We start from the raw sequence: 16,720 nt of genomic DNA on the forward strand, positions 1-16,720 counted from the left end.
ATAATTTCTAACTTTCTATTGGTATTCTCTACTCAATGGATCAATATCATCAAACTTTAAAAAAAAATGGCATGGCCTTTTTCAGTTCTTTGAACATATTCATAATATATGGAGTCTTTGTCTAGTAAGTCTATCATCTGAACTTCTGAAAGTTTCTACTGATTGGTTTGTTCCTGGTAAAGTACCGTTTTGTTTCTTTGCATATTTCAAAACTTTTTGTCAAAGTTGGACATTTTATTTTTATTTTAACTTTTTTTTTTTGGAGGGGGAGGTGATTAGATTTATTTATTTATTTATTTTAGTGGAGGTGCTGGGGATTGAACCCAGGACCTCCTGCATGCTAAGCACGTGCTCTACCACTGAGCTGTAGCCTCCCCCTATTTTAACTTGTTTTTATTGAGGTATAGCTGATGTACAATATTATGTAAGTTTCAAGTGTACAGCATAGTGATTCACAATTTTTAAAAGTTATATTTCATTCATAGTTATTATAAACTATTGGCTACATTCCCTGTTTTGCATAGTATATCCTTGTAGCTTATTTATTTTATACATAGTAGTTTGTACCTCTTAATTCCCTACCCCATTTGCCCCTCCCCCCTTTCCTCTCCCCACTGATAACCACTAGTTTGTTCTCTATATTTGGGAGTCAGTTTCTTTTTTCTTATGTTCCCTATTTTGCTTTATTTTTTAGATTCCACATATAAGTGATATCATACAGTATTTGTTTTTCTCTGACTTATTTCACATAGCATAATACCCTCCATGTCCATCCATATTGTTGCAAATGACAAAATTTCATTATTTTTTTTATGGCTGAGTAGTATTCTGTGATAGATGGATAGATAGATAGATAGACAGACAGATAGATAGACAGACTGACAGATATATGGATATCCCACATCTTCTTTATCCATTCATCTGATGGACACTTACGTTGGTTCCATATCTTTGCAATTGTAAATAATGCTGCTATGAACGTTGGGGTGCATATATCTTTTGTGGGCCATCTTGTTGGAATGAAGAGGTGTATCATTGGGATTTTCCTTGTCTAATGATGTTGAAAATTTGTCATATATTATTGAAGTGTAAGAGTTCTTTATATGTTCTAGATACAAGTTCCTTATCTGACACCTGATTTGCAGATACTTTTCTCCCATTCTGGCAGTTTTCTTTTCATTTTCTGATTGTATTTTGAAGCATAAGCATGTGTTTTGATAATGTCCAATTTATAACCTTTTTCTTTTGTCATTTGTCTTTTTAGTGTTGTATGTAAAAATTTATTTATTAACCCAAGTTCTTAAAATTTACTCTTATATTTTCTTCTAAGAATGTTATAGTTTCAGCTCTTAAATTTAAGTCTATGACCCATTTTAAGTTAACTCTTGCAGATGATATGAAGGAGGTAGCCAACTCACTTTACACGCAGATCTACTTGTCTCAGCACCACTTGTTGCAAAGATTCTTCTTTCCTCATTGAACTGTCTGAATATGTTGTTGAAGATCAGTTGCAAATGTGAAGGTTTAATTCTGGATTTTCAGTTAGAGTCTATTGTTCCACATGTCTATCCTTATACCAGCAACACCACACTCTCTTGATTGGGTGGCTTCCTAAAAGTTTTGAAACTGAGAAATGTGAGTCCTCCATTTTGTTTTTCTTCAGAAACAATTTTAGACTATTCTGGGTCCTAAAGTTTCCTTGAATTTTAAGATTAGCTCATCAATTTCTGCAAAGAAGCCAGCTAGAATTTTGATAGGGACTGCATTAAATTTGTAGGTCAGTTTGGGGAGTATTGCCATGTCGTCAATATTAACTCTCCTGATCCTCAAACATGGGATGTCTTTCTGTTTCTTCTTTACTTTCTTTCCACAATGTTTTGTGGTTTTCACAATATATATTTATTTTTTTCATTTCTTTTGTTAAATCTGTTCCTAAGTATTTTACTCTTTGTTTACCATTGTAAATGAAATGGTTTTCTTAATTGCATTTTCAGCTTGGTCTTTGCTAATATTTAGAGATATAATTGACTTTGTGTATTGATCTTATACCCCACAGTCTTCCTGAGCTGATTTATTATATATTTTTTATTGAGGAATATTTGACAAGTAAAAATTGCATATGTTTAGGGGATGTAGTTTAATGATTTGAGATAGACATACATTGTGAAATAATTATCATTATCAATCTGATTAACCTGTACATCATCTCAGATAGTCACCTTGTATGTGTGTGTGAAAACTTAAGATCAACCCTCTTAGCAAATTTCAAGTAAAAAATAAAATATTGCTTAGTCACTTTGTTGTGACTCTAGCACTTCTTCATCTTGCATAATTGAAACTGTTTTCTTTGGCCAACATCTCCCCGTTTTCTCCCTCCTCCAGTCCCCGGTAGCCACCATAATACTCTCAGTTTCTGTGAGTTTGACTATTTTAGATTTCACATGCAAGTGAGTTTGTGCAGTATTTGTCTTTCTGCACCTGGCCTACTTCATTTAGCATGATGTCCTCCAGGTTCATCTATGTTGTCACAAGTGGCAGGACTTTCTTCTTTTTTAAGGATGAAGAATGTTCCACTGTGTGTAGAGACCACATCTCCTTTATCCATTCATTCACTGAGGGATGTTTAGGTTGTTTCCATATGTTGGCTATTGTGAAGAACGCTGAAATAAACATGGGAATGCAGATATCTCTTTGAGATACTGATTTCATTTCCTTTCAGTCTATACCTGGAAGTGGGAGTGCTAGATCATATTATAGTTTTATTTTTAACTTTTTGAAGAACCTTCATACCAGTTTCCCCACCACGCCCTTTGAGAGAACCCCCTGACTGCTCAGCCATGCTTACCTGGAATTTAGCCTATTCAACACTACGCTTGGGGTGAGGGTAGGGGGTGAGACCTGTTGGTACACTGCCTCTTCAGGGGAGACGCTATAGCCCATGACTGGGCGCTGGAGGAGAGAGAGCCCATTTTTAAAAACCAGTTATGACTGTTTCCTGGGGGAGTAGGAAACTCCATGGTGGAGCTCCTCACATAGCCATTCAGGAGACTGTCTTTGCAGGAATGAACTAGTGATATAGGCTACAACAAAGGTGAACGTTTAAGCTAATTATACTGAGTGAAAGAGGCCAGATGAAAATGCATACATGCTGCAGGTTTCTATTTATATAAAATTCTAAAAACTTCCAACTAAACTAGAGTGAAAGAAGGCAGATCCATAGTTGCCTGGGGATTATGAAGGATGAGTGTGATGCACGAATTATAAAATAGCATGAGGAAACTTTTTGGGTGATGGATATGGTCCTTATCTTCATTGTGGAGATGGCTTCACAGGTGTAGGCATCTCATAACTTTACAAATTGCACACTGTAAATATGGGCAGTTTATTATATGTCAATTCTACCTCAAAACAGCAGTTAAATTTAAAAAATGGAGAATAATGATAAGGTCCTTTTCTTCCTATAAGTTATTTTCTATTTTTTCTTTTACATAGCAGGCAACAGCTAACATGTCAGGTATTTTGCATGTGTTGTCTGAGATGTGCTGGAGGGTTTTTTTGCTTGTTTTTGGTGGGGTCATCTCTAGAGATTGGTTTTGAATCTTTTTCTGACAACGCTTTAGACTTCTCAGCATTCTTCAGCTAGGAATGCATAGGTGCATGTGTGTGTGCAATGTGTATATGTGTGAGTGTGTAAATTCACACTAACTTTTTTGTTGTGTAAATTCAGTGCCATGAACATGTGTGTTAAGACTTTGGGAAGACTTTCTCCCAGGATAATCATTCTTTATAATCTAATCAGAGAGCCAAAAATAAAAACTTCTTTGCTGCTTCTCTGGGACCACAAGAGAAGATTTTCTGACTGTTAACTGCATAGCCCTTACTATGTCCTGGTTTCAAGTGAGGCACTGAGTGACTGGCCCTAAATCGCAAAGGACAAATATTGTACCTCCTTCCTGCATGGTGATTATAAGTCGGCATACCTCTTCCCTGGATGGTGACTGAAAGTTCATCCCCAGGTCCCATGGATTTATTAGAGAGGCATGGAGTGTTTTTGACCAGTATAAAATTTAGTGACCAGGCTTTGAGGCCCTTCATTATTTCTAACACTTGTGAATTTAACTTTCGTTCAAGCCCAGTTAGTGACTGAAATAATATTTCTCTAAAATTGCTGTTTCTCTTATTATTTTTAATCAGTTTGGGGGGGGTAAGGTAATTAGGTTCGTTATTTATTTATTTTAATGATGTTACTGGGGATTGAACCCAGGACCTTGTGCATGTTAAGCATGTGCTGTACCTCTGAGCTATGCCCTCTCCCCTACCTGTTTGTTTTAAAAAGGAGAGTAGTCCTTTTGAAAAATGCCAAGTATCTGTCAGGTTCTGCACTTAGGACAGATGCCGGGGCAAACACAGTCCATCTTGTCCTTCCCAAATTACAGCCCCTCCCACCCCAGCCCCCCAGAAGTTGGACAGTTTAATTGCTAGTAGAGAATGGATGAACTGGAAGGACATGATCCAGGCTCCTTATATTGAGGAGTCAGAGAATAGCTCCAGGAAGAAATAACATTTCAGCTAAGTCAGGAAAAGACAAACCTTTTATGACAGGGACTAGCCCTTCATACCCTCTGAGACCCTCCTCCCACTCTCAACTCAAGTCTCCTCACCAGACCTTTACCTCTCAATCAAGCCAACAGGAAGGAAAATTGTGACGTGTACTGATGTTCCATCGGGACCCAGAGGAAGGGAAGGGCAAGACAAGAAGGTCCTGCATGATCAATCTGGACACACTGAGACTCTCCCATTTGATACACTGGTTTCTTTGTAGGGAAAAAAAAAAGATCACACCTGCAGATAAAGTAGTTTATTGATTGGACCCATGCACAGCGGGAACGTGGTGGAGTCGCAGGGAAAGGATTGCACCTCTGTCACTCAGGGCATCACTTTCATACTTGAGATTTCTTGATTTTCAAATGCTTGACTGCATCCAAGGCCATGGGTAGGCGCAACTGTACAGCAATGGAACATGGTCATGGGGTCAGTGGTAATGTATTCTACCTGTTTTCCAGTCAGTCCCATGGAGGGAAATTGTCTGTCTCTCAAACGACTGCCTTCTCACCCCGGCTCAGAAGACTGCATGTTGTCCTCTCTCTGCCCCTCGCTCACCTTCTCTTTCACCTTCTCTTGCCATGAATCCTTCCCAGATCCTCCTCCTTCCATTTTTTCTCTGCAAATTCTCTTCTTCCCTTTTGGACTCTCCTCTCTCCATCTTTTGCATTTTGCCCTTGTCTCTTACTCTCTTTCCATCTTTCCTCCCTTTTCCCCTCTCCCCCCTCTCTGGACCTCTGCTCCTCACTCTTCCTCCTGCACCTTCCTACCTCATCCTGTCTTCCCACCTGCCTCCTCTTTCCTTCTCACTCCTCTCCTTGGCACCTCACTCCACCTCTTTATCCAGCTCTGTCTCTTCCCGGCTCACCCCTGTCTTTTCCAATCCTCCCCGGACACTCTTACCCTTTGATTGCTAGCAATACTTCCAAACTTTATCCTCATCATAGTTTGGAGACAGTGAGCACCAAAGCTTCCCATTAAAACTCCCAAGTGTTGTGCAATTGTTATAAACTTTGTTATGATAGATAAAGGGAAAGTAACATTGGGCAAAGTCTGAAAAATAAAAGGAATGGGTGAGAAAATTAATTCTTGTAGGGTTCTTTTAAGTCTTTTTTTTTTTTTCTTTTTTTTTTCACATTTTTTTCTCTGTGATTTATCATAACATTTTGTGTATATTTCCCTGTGCTATACAGTGTAATCTTGTTTATCTGTTCTACAATTTTGAAATCCCAGTCTATCCCTTCCAAACCCTCTACCCCGCCCCCCCCCCCCCGGTAACCACAAGTCTGTATTCTCTGTCCATGAGTCTATTTCTGTCTTGTATTTATGCTTTGTTTTTGTTTGTTTGTTTGTTTTTGTTTTTTAGATTCCACATATGAGCGATCTCATATGGTATTTTTCTTTCTCTTTCTGGCTTACTTCACTTAGAATGACATTCTCTAGGAGCATCCATGTTGCTGCAAATGGCATTATGTTGTCGGTTTTTATGGCTGAGTAGTATTCCATTGTATAAATATACCACATCTTCTTTATCCAGTCACCTGTTGATGGACATTTAGGTTGTTTCCATGTTTTGGCTATTGTAAATAGTGCTGCTATGAACATTGGGGTGCAGGTGTCATCCTGAAGTAGGGCTCCTTCTGGGTACAAGCCCAGGAGTGGGATTCCTGGGTCATATGGTAAGTCTATTCCTAGTCTTTTGAGGAATCGCCACACTGTTTTCCATAGTGGCTGCACCAAACTGCATTCCCACCAGCAGTGTAGGAGGGTTCCCCTTTCTCCACAGCCTCTCCAGCATTTGTCATTTTTGGATTTTTGAATGACGGCCTTTCTGACTGGTGTGAGGTGATACCTCATTGTAGTTTTGATTTGCATTTCTCTGATAATTAGTGATATTGAACATTTTTTCATGTGCTTTTTGATCATTTGTATGTCTTCCTTGGAGAATTGCTTGTTTAGGTCTTCTGCCCATTTTTGGATTGGGTTGTTTATTTTTTTCTTATTGAGTCGTATGAACTGCTTATATATTTTGGAGATCAAGCCTTTGTCAGTTTCACTTGCAAAAATTTTCTCCCATTCCGTAGGTTTTCTTCTTGTTTTATTTCTGGTTTCCTTTGCTGTGCAGAAGCTTGTAAGTTTCATTAGGTCCCATTTGTTTATTCTTGCTTTTATTTCTTCTAGGAGAAAATTTTTGAAATGTATGTCAGATAATGTTTTGCCTATGTTTTCCTCTAGGAGGTTTATTGTATCTTGTCTTATGTTTAAGTCTTTAATCCATTTTGAGTTGATTTTTGTATATGGTGTAAGGGTGTGTTCTAGCTTCATTGTTTTACATGCTGCTGTCCAGTTTTCCCAACACCATTTGCTGAAGAGACTGTCTTTATTCCATTGTATATCCTTGCCTCCTTTGTCGAAGATGAGTTGACCAAAAGTTTGTGGGTTTATTTCTGGGCTCTCTATTCTGTTCCATTGGTCTATATGTCTGTTTTGGTACCAATACCATGCTGTCTTGATGACTGTAGCTCTATAGTATTGTCTGAAGTCTGGGAGAGTTATTCCTCCAGCCTCTTTCTTTCTCTTCAGTAATGCTTTAGCAATTCTAGGTCTTTGATGGTTCCATATAAATTTTATTATGATTTGTTCTAGTTCTGTGAAATATGTCCTGGGTAATTGGATAGGGATTGCATTAAATCTGTAGATTGCCTTGGGCAGTGTGACCATTTTAACAATATTGATTCTTCCAATCCAAGAGCATAGAATATCTTTCCATTTTTTAAAGTCTTCTTTAATTTCCTTCATCAATGGTTTATAGTTTTCTGTGTATAATTCTTTCGCCTCCTTGGTTAGATTTATTCCCAGATATTTTATTACTTTGGGTGCTATTTTAAAGGGGATTGTTTCTTTACTTTCTTTCTCTGTTGATTTATCGTTAGTGTAAAGAAAGGCAACTGATTTTTGAACATTAATTTTGTAACCTGCTACCTTGCTGAATTCTTTGATCAGCTCTAGTAGCTTTTTTGTGGACCTTTTAGGGTTTTCTATATATAGTAACATGTCGTCAGCATATAATGACACTTTTACCTCTTCTTTTCCAATTTGGATCCCTTTTATTTCTTTCTCTTGCCTGATTGCTGTGGCTAGGACTTCCAGGACTATATTGAATAGGAGTGGTGATAGTGGGCATCCTTGTCTTGTCCCAGATTTTAGTGGGAAGCTTTTGAGTTTTTCACCGTTGAGAACTATGCTGGCTATAGGTTTGTCATATATAGCTTTTATTATGTTGAGATATGTTCCCTCTATACCCACTTTGGCGAGAGTTTTTATCATAAATGGGTGTTGAATTTTATCAAATGCTTTTTCTGCATCTATTGAGATGATCATGTGGTTTTTGTCCTTTCTCTTGTTGATGTGATGTATTACATTGATTGATTTGCGTATGTTGAACCAGCCTCTTTTAAGTCTTATCAGGAGAAAGGGACATGAATGAAACACGGCGGAGGGGGGGCAGCTGTGTGAGGAGATGCCTGAGGCTTCCATTTGGAGGCAGTCATGGACATTCCCCTTTCATCTGGGAAGCCACGTGCTCCTCCCATGAGGACAAGCAGCACACTCACCTTTGCTGCGACAGTACTTCCAGTTTTCTTTATATTCTGCGTCTAGAGAACACCAGTACATTATGGAACCACGGCGAGTGCAATCAAAATACTTTCTGTTTTCATACACGAATGGGAAAACACATTCAGTTTCTGAAAGAAGAAAGACATTGTTCACTTCTTTGGCTCTTAGTGTTTCATGATCTCTGCAGTAACTCTGGCAAGTTTCTGTTCAACCCAGCCCATCATCACCAAGGGCCCAGTGATGATCATTACAGAGCCCTCTGCTAAGCACCAGGGATACCCAGGTCTATGTGAGTGTGGTCTGTGCCCTCGGGGCTAGGAAGGGTTCTTTAACTTTGGGCCGTTCCTACCTTAGCCTATGGCACCAGCCCTGAAGCCCAGGCCCTGGGTAGATGCCAGCGCCATCATCAACAGGATGCTTAGTCTTGACTAGGAAACACCCTATGGGGGCCCCTGGCTCTTCACATTCAGTCTGGGGAACGTGCACCCCTGCCTCCTCCCGCTACTGAGAGAGCGAAATTAGCGCATGCGTGTAGAGTAACTTAGGCGAAGCCAGATCAGTTACCGCACCATGCACGCTAGTTCGTTGGATTTGATTGTTGTTTTATTTTCATTATTTTCCAACGTCAGTTACCTGGACAAGAAACACTGAAGTTCACAGGCAGCAGCTCATCTGGAAGAAAACCAGGGGCAGAGGAGACGGTTGGAGGAGGAATGAGAACAAAACACGGACACAGCCAGAACACAGAAGTAGGACCGGCTCTGCATCTCTAACTTTTATCCTCTTACATTTTACAGTCATTGTTTACCCTGACTAGAGAACTAAACATAACAGATGCTTAAGAATCTGACCCTTTCTCATTGATGTCCCACAGACACACATGAATTAAACAGCAAAGCTGAGGCTCAGCACGTTATTCACCGGACGTGCCCTGAGACTAACTGTCCCTGTTACTTCAAACAGGAAACCCTACTTACAACAAAAACTTTAATCTCAACAACATAACCAACCCTGCATGTAGGCTGTCCCCGTCTGGAATGTTGGAAAGGATATTTAGGAATGAGGAGAGTTGACAGTCAATAATAACACAATAGGCTTTTGGGTCAGACTGACAGGGTTTACATTTCAGAGACTTGTCTGAAAATTAAATAAAATGTAAAGCCCTTCATGGTGTCTGGCCCTTGGGACGTACTCAAGAAATGGCAGACATGTTTGTCACCACTAGTATTATTATCACTATTTTTACACTTTGATCCACGTCCAGTGCAGGTTCTTTTGCACCAGTTCTAGCCCATCGCCCCTCCCTCACCTCCATTCACAGGCTCCAGGCGTAGAAATACAGATGCGCCAGCCCAGATCAGAAAGAGTGCCAAACACGGTGCCATGGCCACTTGCTTTCCTGTGACTGACACACATCAGTCTGCTTCTTATATAACCTGTATCCCTCTCACCTCTTCACCCCGATAAGATCACCCTTGACAGGATGGTGCCTGCGCATTCCTGAGCCTGAGAGCATGTATGTTAAGTTTATCTCTCAGATGGAATGTACAGGACATCGGCTTGCACTTAATGTCTCAGCCTCAGTAGTTTGAAATGCACTTACACTGAGGCCAAAATGTTTGCACAATCCTTCTCAGTTCCAGCGTCCCATGGCCAGGGATGAGAGAAAGATGAAAAAGGACCATTTTCTCTCACAAGGAATCAACAGCATCCATCTCATCTCATCTCTGACTGCAGAGTAAGCATGAGGTCAGGCCCAAGTCCCAACCAGTCTGCCTGTTGGAGCCTCAGAGCAGCCCAGTAAGGCAGCTGTGCAGGTCTCCATTTGAAGAAGCAGGAAACTGAGGCTCAGGGGGCTCCTCAAGCGCCCAGGGTGAGTTGGGGCAGAGCCGGCTGTTGAAGCTGCTCAGACTAAGCGACATTTTCAGAGTTGAAGGTCCCCTGCCATGTCTCACACTCAACCACAATTGTCTCCCCAAGTCAGCTCCCCACCCTGCCTCAAAGCTCCAGAAACGCTGGAAACACAGTCTACTTTCTAGACCAGAGTAGAAAGGCCTGGAGCTCCCCTTTGCTGGTTATGAAATGCTCCCCTTGCCCTGCGGCTTAGTTTTCTAACTTGCAAAACACACATCAAATGCCTTATAGGGCAATGTGAGTTCTGCCTATGAGGAGCTTTAAACTGGTAGGGGGCCTCTGTATACAGTAGGTGCTCTGTGAACACCAGCTCACCATAGGTGCTAATCCTTGTGTCCATTTGTAAGTCTCCTCCCTTCTGCTGGTTCTCTAATGAACACATCCTATGTCTTAGAAAGCTATGCAGTAATGTTTTCCGGGAGAAGATAACCAGCCACCATGCCTTCACTGAATGGGATTTCTGATGCATATTGTAGGTCTGTTGAGGGATTTGGCATTTCAAGGTTTTGACTATCTACCCAAGAAGACTCCTTAAAATGAAGACTTGAAGGCTGCCTTCTAAGCCTGTGTGATTTTTAATTTTATGTGTCAACTTGGCTAGGAAAAGGGGTGTCAGGATAACTGGTAAAATATTAATTTGGGCTGTCTCTGTGAGGATGTCTCCAAAAGCTATTAGCATATGAGTCCTATGACTCACCAATGTGAGTGGGCATCGTTCGATCCCTTGAGGGCCTGAATAGAACAAAAAGGTAGAAGAAGGGTGAATTTGCTTTATTTGCTTGAGCTGAAACATCCTTCTTCTCCTGCCCTTGGTCATCAGTGCTCCAGATTTCAAGCTCAGAACAGGACTTACACCACTGGCTTTCTTGGTTCTCAAGTTTGCAAGTAGCAGATGGTGGGACTTCTCAGCCTCTAAGTCCTCCCATAAATCTTTCTTATCTATCCCTCTACATATCCTGTTGGTTCTGTTTCTGGAGAACCCTGACGAATACAGATTTTGATACCGAGGTTGGCTCTCGATGAACAGCATGTTAAGGATGAGTTTTCTGATTTGGTTCTGAGGTTTTGGGAATTGGTGCTCTGACCTGATTAGATTTAAAGACATTAATAACTTGATTTCCAGTCATAAAGAGAGCCCTGACGGTCCATGGTGTGAACTGTTTCAGAGTCAGGTAAAATATCTGCGTTAGATATGCCTAATCAATCATATAAGAAGCAGGGTGCTATGTGATGCTGTAAATGAACATTTTGGGGAGACTAAGGAATACAGTGACCTTGGCTGGTTGCTCTCCATGTCACTGGACAAAATGGTGAAAGTAAAAGATGAGCTCAGGAATTCAAACTCCCAGCTCAACTTCTGCCTAAATGACTTACAAGTTTCTTTTTTTTTTTTTAGCTTTTATTTTTTTAATTTTTGTAACATTTTTATTGAGTTATAGTCATTTTATAATGTTGTATCAAATTCCAGTGTAGAGAACAATTTTTCAATTATACATGAACATACATATATTCATTGTCACATTTTTTTTTCGCCGTGAGCTACCACAAGATCTTGTATATATTTCCCTGTGCTGTACAGTATAATCTCGTGTATCTATTCTGCATATGCCTGCCAGTATCTACAAATTTTGAAATGCCAGTCTGACTCTTCCACCCCCTTGGCAACCACCCCCTTGGCAAACACCAGTTTGTACTCTGTGTCTGTTAGTCTGTTTCTTGACCCTTATCTCCTATAGCTTCAGGGCTGAAATTGCTGAAAATCAGACATAGAACCTCCTCCTGCAATTGGCTGATTTGGCAACTTGATTATAGTGCAGGTTGAACCCTCAGCCTCTCTACTGTTAAATGACGGTATTGGCAGAGAAGGCTGGGATCCTGTAAGTTGGGATGGGGACCTGGGGGAAGACTCTGATGACGTTGGAGACATTGAGCCCCTAAATTCTATTTTTTTTTCTAGTGGAAGTACTGGGGATTGAACCCAGGACATTGTGCATGCTAAGCACACGCTGTACCACTGAGCTCTACCCTAACCCTGAGCTCCTAGATTCTGATGTATCTTCTTTGCCAGTGGATGAGGTTTTCCCACCCCTAGTGGAAGCATCCTCCTCAGTCCAGCAGAAGTGGCCCTCCAACCCCCAGTGGTGGTGGCCTCCCCACATCTTTACCCACAATGGTACAGGCCTTTCCACTTAGTCTGAAGGGATTAACCACTGCATCGCCTAGGAAACAGTAATGGCCCCCCTGAGGCAGCATTGTCATGCAGGACAATGCTGATTCTCCTCAGGACCCACCCCTACCACCCCTCTTTTCTTCTAGGCCTATCCTTACTAGACACAAGTCCCAGAAGACCCATAAAGGCAAGGTACAAAGTATGGCCCCTGAGGAGGTGCACTGTACTCCAAAGGCACTACTTGAGAAATCTGGGAAACACGGTGGGAATGGATACTAGGTGTGTGGGATGAAGGGGGAAGGAACCTAAAGTTAGATTGGGCTGAATTTATCAATGTGGGCTCTCTACACAGAGATTCTGCACTTAATGCTGCAGCTCAGGGAGCTAGAAAGGTCTCTAATGGTTTGATTGTTTGGCTGGCTGAAACATGGACCAAAAGGTGGACCATTGTAAGCAAACTAGAAATGCCTTGCCTCCCTTGGTTTAATGGAGAGGAAAGGATTCCAAGGTTTAGGGAGATTGGAAAGTTGGAGTAGATTTGTCATTTAAGACTGTCAGTGAAAAGAAACAACAAACAATCTATGATAGGAATAGAAAAGACTTTTATTTGAACCAAGCTGAGGACTATAGCCTGGGAGACAGCCTCTCAGATAACTCTGAGAAACTGCTGTGAAGAAGCAGCATTTTCAGCAGTTTTATATCTGACAAGAACAAAGACTATCAAACATGCCAGGGGTACAGTCCTTCAAGGTTCCAAAAAAAACAAAACAAACAACCCCGCCCCCAAAAAAACAGGTCAAGATGTACATAGTGAGTCAATATGGTCTTGGCACCTGGGAAGGGAATCTTATCATTGAAGGAGGACCAGCATTCGCATCCCGGGAAGGGAGGCATTTAATCTTTATGTTTAACATTGACTTTCTTTACTTCTGGTCAGTGTGCACTTTTCTTTAATAATTAAAGTAGATGTACAATGTATGTTTGATAGGTCACAAACAGGCTGTGCGAGTCAGCACAGTTAGGGTAAATTCAAGCTTTCTCATATGTAAGCCAGAATGAATTCCCCATACCTCTATATGTGAAAATTTCTTTTATCAAGACCACATGGAGAGGGTCCAGAAGACATACCTTTCACCATGACTGAGAGAAACAAATTTGTGACGGGAGTCCAGCATCCTTGAAGGGCTCCGTGATTGCTCTCCTGTGTAGGTCCCCTTACAGTGGGAACCACAGCCACTCAATTAGAAAACCTAATGCAGTGAGAGTAGTTGGATCCCAGGGTGGCAGAGGCCAAGTGGCAGCATTCAACCACTTAAAGGCAAGGTGGGGTGGTTACCATAAGGGACAGCAGAGTCAATGCAGCAATCAAAACAGTCTGACTTGCAGACCTATGGCTGGGCAAGTTGATCATGGTGTTCCTAGAAGTTAAATAGATGAGAAGCCTACTAAATCCTTTTTTAATCTGAATAAGCAGGAAAGCTCTCCATCAAGAGAATAAAAGTCTAGCCTGAAAGTCACGGCCCCTTAGTCAATTTCCAGACTTGAGCCAGTTTACAGATTCAGAATCCCTTCAAAGAAGGGAAAGCTGGGTCCCTTTGAGGAAGGACCCCAGGACACAATTCAAAATTTATACTGTTAATCTTCTCCCAGTCTTCCCCAAAGAGACCTGTGACCTTTTAGCGGGGTAACTGTACATTGGAGAAAAGGGAATAATGAGACTTTTCAGGAAATAACGGACACTGGCTATGAACTCACACTGATTCCAGGAGACCCCAAATGTCTTCATGGTTCTCAGATTACAGTAGGGTCTAAGGAGGTCAGGTGATTAATGGGGTTTAAGCTCAGGTCTTTCTCACAGTGGGTCCAGTGGGTTCCTGAACTCATTCTGTAGATATTTCCCCAGTTCCAGAATGCATAATTGTAAGAGATGTTCTTAACAGCTGGCAGAATCCACATGTTTGTTCCCTGACCTGTGGCTTGAGGGCTATTATGGTGGGAGCCACTATATCTGCCTCTACTGAGGAAAATCATAAATCAAAGCCAATACCATGTTCTTGGAGGGATTAGAGATTAGTGGCACCATCAAGGCCTTGAAAAAGGCGGGGGAGGTGATTCCCACCACACCCACTTTCAACTTGCCTGTTTGGCCTGCGCAGAGCCCAGATGGACCTTGGGAATGACAGTGGATTATAAGCTTAACCAAATGCAGCTGCTGTGCCAGATGTGGTTTACTACTTAAACAAATTAACATATCCCCTGGTAGCTGGTGTGCAGGGCTGGTGCATCTGATCTGGCAAATGACTTCTTCTCAATCCATGTCCATCGAGCCCACCAGAAGCAGTTGGCTTTCAGTTGGCAAGAGCAGCGATACACTTTCACCGTCCTCTCTCAGGGATGTCAGCTCTCCAGCCCTGTATCATACTTCAGTTCGCAGGGATCTTGATAGCCTTTCCCTTCTGTGAGACATCACGTGGGTCCATCACATTGATGACATTCGGCTGATTAGACCAAGTGAGCAAGTAGTAGCAACTGCTCTAGACTTACTGGTAAGACATTAGTGTGTCAGAGGGTGGGAAATAAATCTGACCAAAATTCAGGGCCTTTTACCTCAGTGAAATTTCTAGGGGTTCCAGTGGTGAGGGGCATGTGGAGAGATCCCTTCTAAGGTCAAGGATAAGTTGTTGCATTTGGCTTCTCCTACAACCAAGAAAGGGTCCCGATGCCTAGTGGGCCTTGTGGATTTTGGAGGCAGCATAGCCCTTATCAGGGTGTGTTATTCCAGCCCATGTACCAAGTGACCTGAAAAGTCCCCCGTCTCAGGCTCTCTGATTCAGACTGAATTATGCCATCAGCTTTCCTGGTTCTCCAACTTGCAGGTGGCAGAGTGTGGAACTTCTCAGCCCCCAATTCCTATAATAAAACTTCTTTCCTTCTTTCTTTCTGTCTATCTGTCTCTCTCTCTCTCTCTGTCTACCTCCGTATCTATCCTTTTGGTTCTGTTTCTCTGGACTGATTGAAGGTGACTCAATATTCAACTTTCCAACGCTTTTTTTCTGTAACTCCTTTCACATTCTCTTGTGTCCAAAGAATTAGTTCTTTGCTGACTTCTTGCTGCAGGATCCAGAACTCAGACAAGCCCTCATCTCAGGGCCAAGGCTGGGCAATTGCACCACCTCTGTTTTTCAGAAGTGAGATTAGAATGTGTGCTTTGTACATGTGGCCTTGTCACTCTTATTGTACAAATAACACGAACACATCACACATCTATTGTCTCATCTCAAGAATCTATGTCCCCAAGGGAGGAAGGTATAGCTCAGCCTTATACCTTGAGTGCCTGCTTAGAATGCATGAGGTCCTGGGTGCAATTCCCATGTACCTCTATTAAACAAATTAAAAAATCTAATTACCTACGTGCAGAAAAAAATTTTTTAAAAAGAATCACATCTCTAAGAACAAGGCTCGTCAGCCCCACTAAAGTGTCCCACACCTTCTCTGTGGCTCCTTGGCACCTCTAGAAAGATCTTCTGGAACCCCCCACCCCCGACAGCAAGACAATCATCTCCATATCTCCATGTGTTATATTCTTTTTAGGTCTATCAGCTGGCCCTGCTTGGCTGAAATACCCTGTCTCTGTCCCCAGTTTGCAATCTGGTGGGGATAAAAGGTGGTACAAAGAGAAGTCAGGAAGGTACAATCATGGTGAGGAGAGAAGGCGTTCATGAAGTGCAATCAGGAAACAGTTCACCCAGCCTCAGACGTCTGGTCTGAGCACTGAATGCCTAAATGATGGGGGCTGTGGGTGTCAGGTGTCCCGCTGGGAATTTCTGCAGGGATGGGGAAGACCCAGTGACTGGAATGTAAGAGCTCAGCGTGTCTGAAGGACAGGGAAGGGGCTGTTGGCTGCAATGCCATTGAGGTAGGGGTGAGGAAGGGGCTAAAATTGGGCTAGAGTCCAAGAAATGTCAGACCACAGTAAAGAATTTGGAAGTTACCTTAAGGGTGATGGGAGACCATTCGGGGAGTTTGGTCAGAGGAATGACTTGATTTTATTTGTGCTTTAAAACATTGTTCTGGATGTGATGAGTGAAGCATGGACTGAATGGGAGGTAGCGAGGGAGATTAGCTGGCAATTGAGGTAACCTGGGAGAGGTGTGCTGCCCGTTAGGCCTGGAGGGACCTTTGAAGAGGTGAGAACTTTCCAAGGTGAGACTTAAGATAATCTGCTTTTCAGTACACAGCATGTGGTTAAATGGGAGGGCTAGGAGGAGGCGTGCAGGACAGAAGGACCCATGGGTTCACACTGATGATAAGCTGGCATTCACAGGGCACCTACTGTATACAGAGGCCCCCTACCAATTTAAAGCTCCTCATAGACAGAACTCACATTGCCCTATAAGGCATTTGATGTGTGTTTTG

General features: G+C 42.0%; 1 protein-coding gene and 1 long non-coding RNA gene across 3 annotated transcripts in view; one reads left to right on the forward strand and one right to left on the reverse strand.

Annotated features, from left to right (window-relative positions):
* The window catches only part of LOC140698075 (uncharacterized), a 56,196-nt gene that overhangs the window by 27,579 nt on the left and 11,897 nt on the right, over positions 1 to 16,720 (forward strand). Inside the window, exon 4 of one of the 2 annotated variants that reach the window (XR_012075505.1) lies at positions 8,850 to 9,407. The exons of the other annotated variant lie outside the window; for it this stretch is intronic. This is a non-coding gene — a long non-coding RNA (uncharacterized lncRNA). Of the gene's footprint in view, positions 1 to 8,849; positions 9,408 to 16,720 lie in introns of those variants that run through there. 2 annotated transcript variants of the gene reach the window in all.
* LOC102525947 (seminal plasma protein PDC-109-like) lies at positions 4,905 to 9,605 on the reverse strand. The gene is made up of 5 exons (XM_072967052.1): positions 9,530 to 9,605; positions 8,854 to 8,892; positions 8,217 to 8,348; positions 5,506 to 5,655; positions 4,905 to 5,003 (listed from the first exon to the last, which is right to left on the reverse strand). The coding sequence occupies exons 1-4, from the start codon at positions 9,603 to 9,605 to the stop codon at positions 5,516 to 5,518; spliced, it is 387 nt and encodes a 128-aa protein (XP_072823153.1). The 3' UTR covers positions 4,905 to 5,003; positions 5,506 to 5,515.

The sequence above is a fragment of the Vicugna pacos genome, chromosome 9 (genome assembly GCF_048564905.1).
Source record: "Vicugna pacos chromosome 9, VicPac4, whole genome shotgun sequence".
Taxonomy (NCBI): domain Eukaryota; kingdom Metazoa; phylum Chordata; class Mammalia; order Artiodactyla; family Camelidae; genus Vicugna; species Vicugna pacos.

Coding starts and splice junctions, on each gene's coding strand:
- LOC102525947 (XM_072967052.1), bottom strand. CDS start 9,605: ATGGCACCGTGTTTGGCACTCTTTCTGATCTGGGCTGGCGCATCTGTA. Junction 8,893..9,529: donor CCTGGAGCCTGTGAATGGAG/GTGAGGGAGGGG, acceptor GTTTTCTTCCAG/ATGAGCTGCTGCCTGTGAAC. Junction 8,349..8,853: donor CTTCAGTGTTTCTTGTCCAG/GTAACTGACGTT, acceptor TTCTTCTTTCAG/AAACTGAATGTGTTTTCCCA.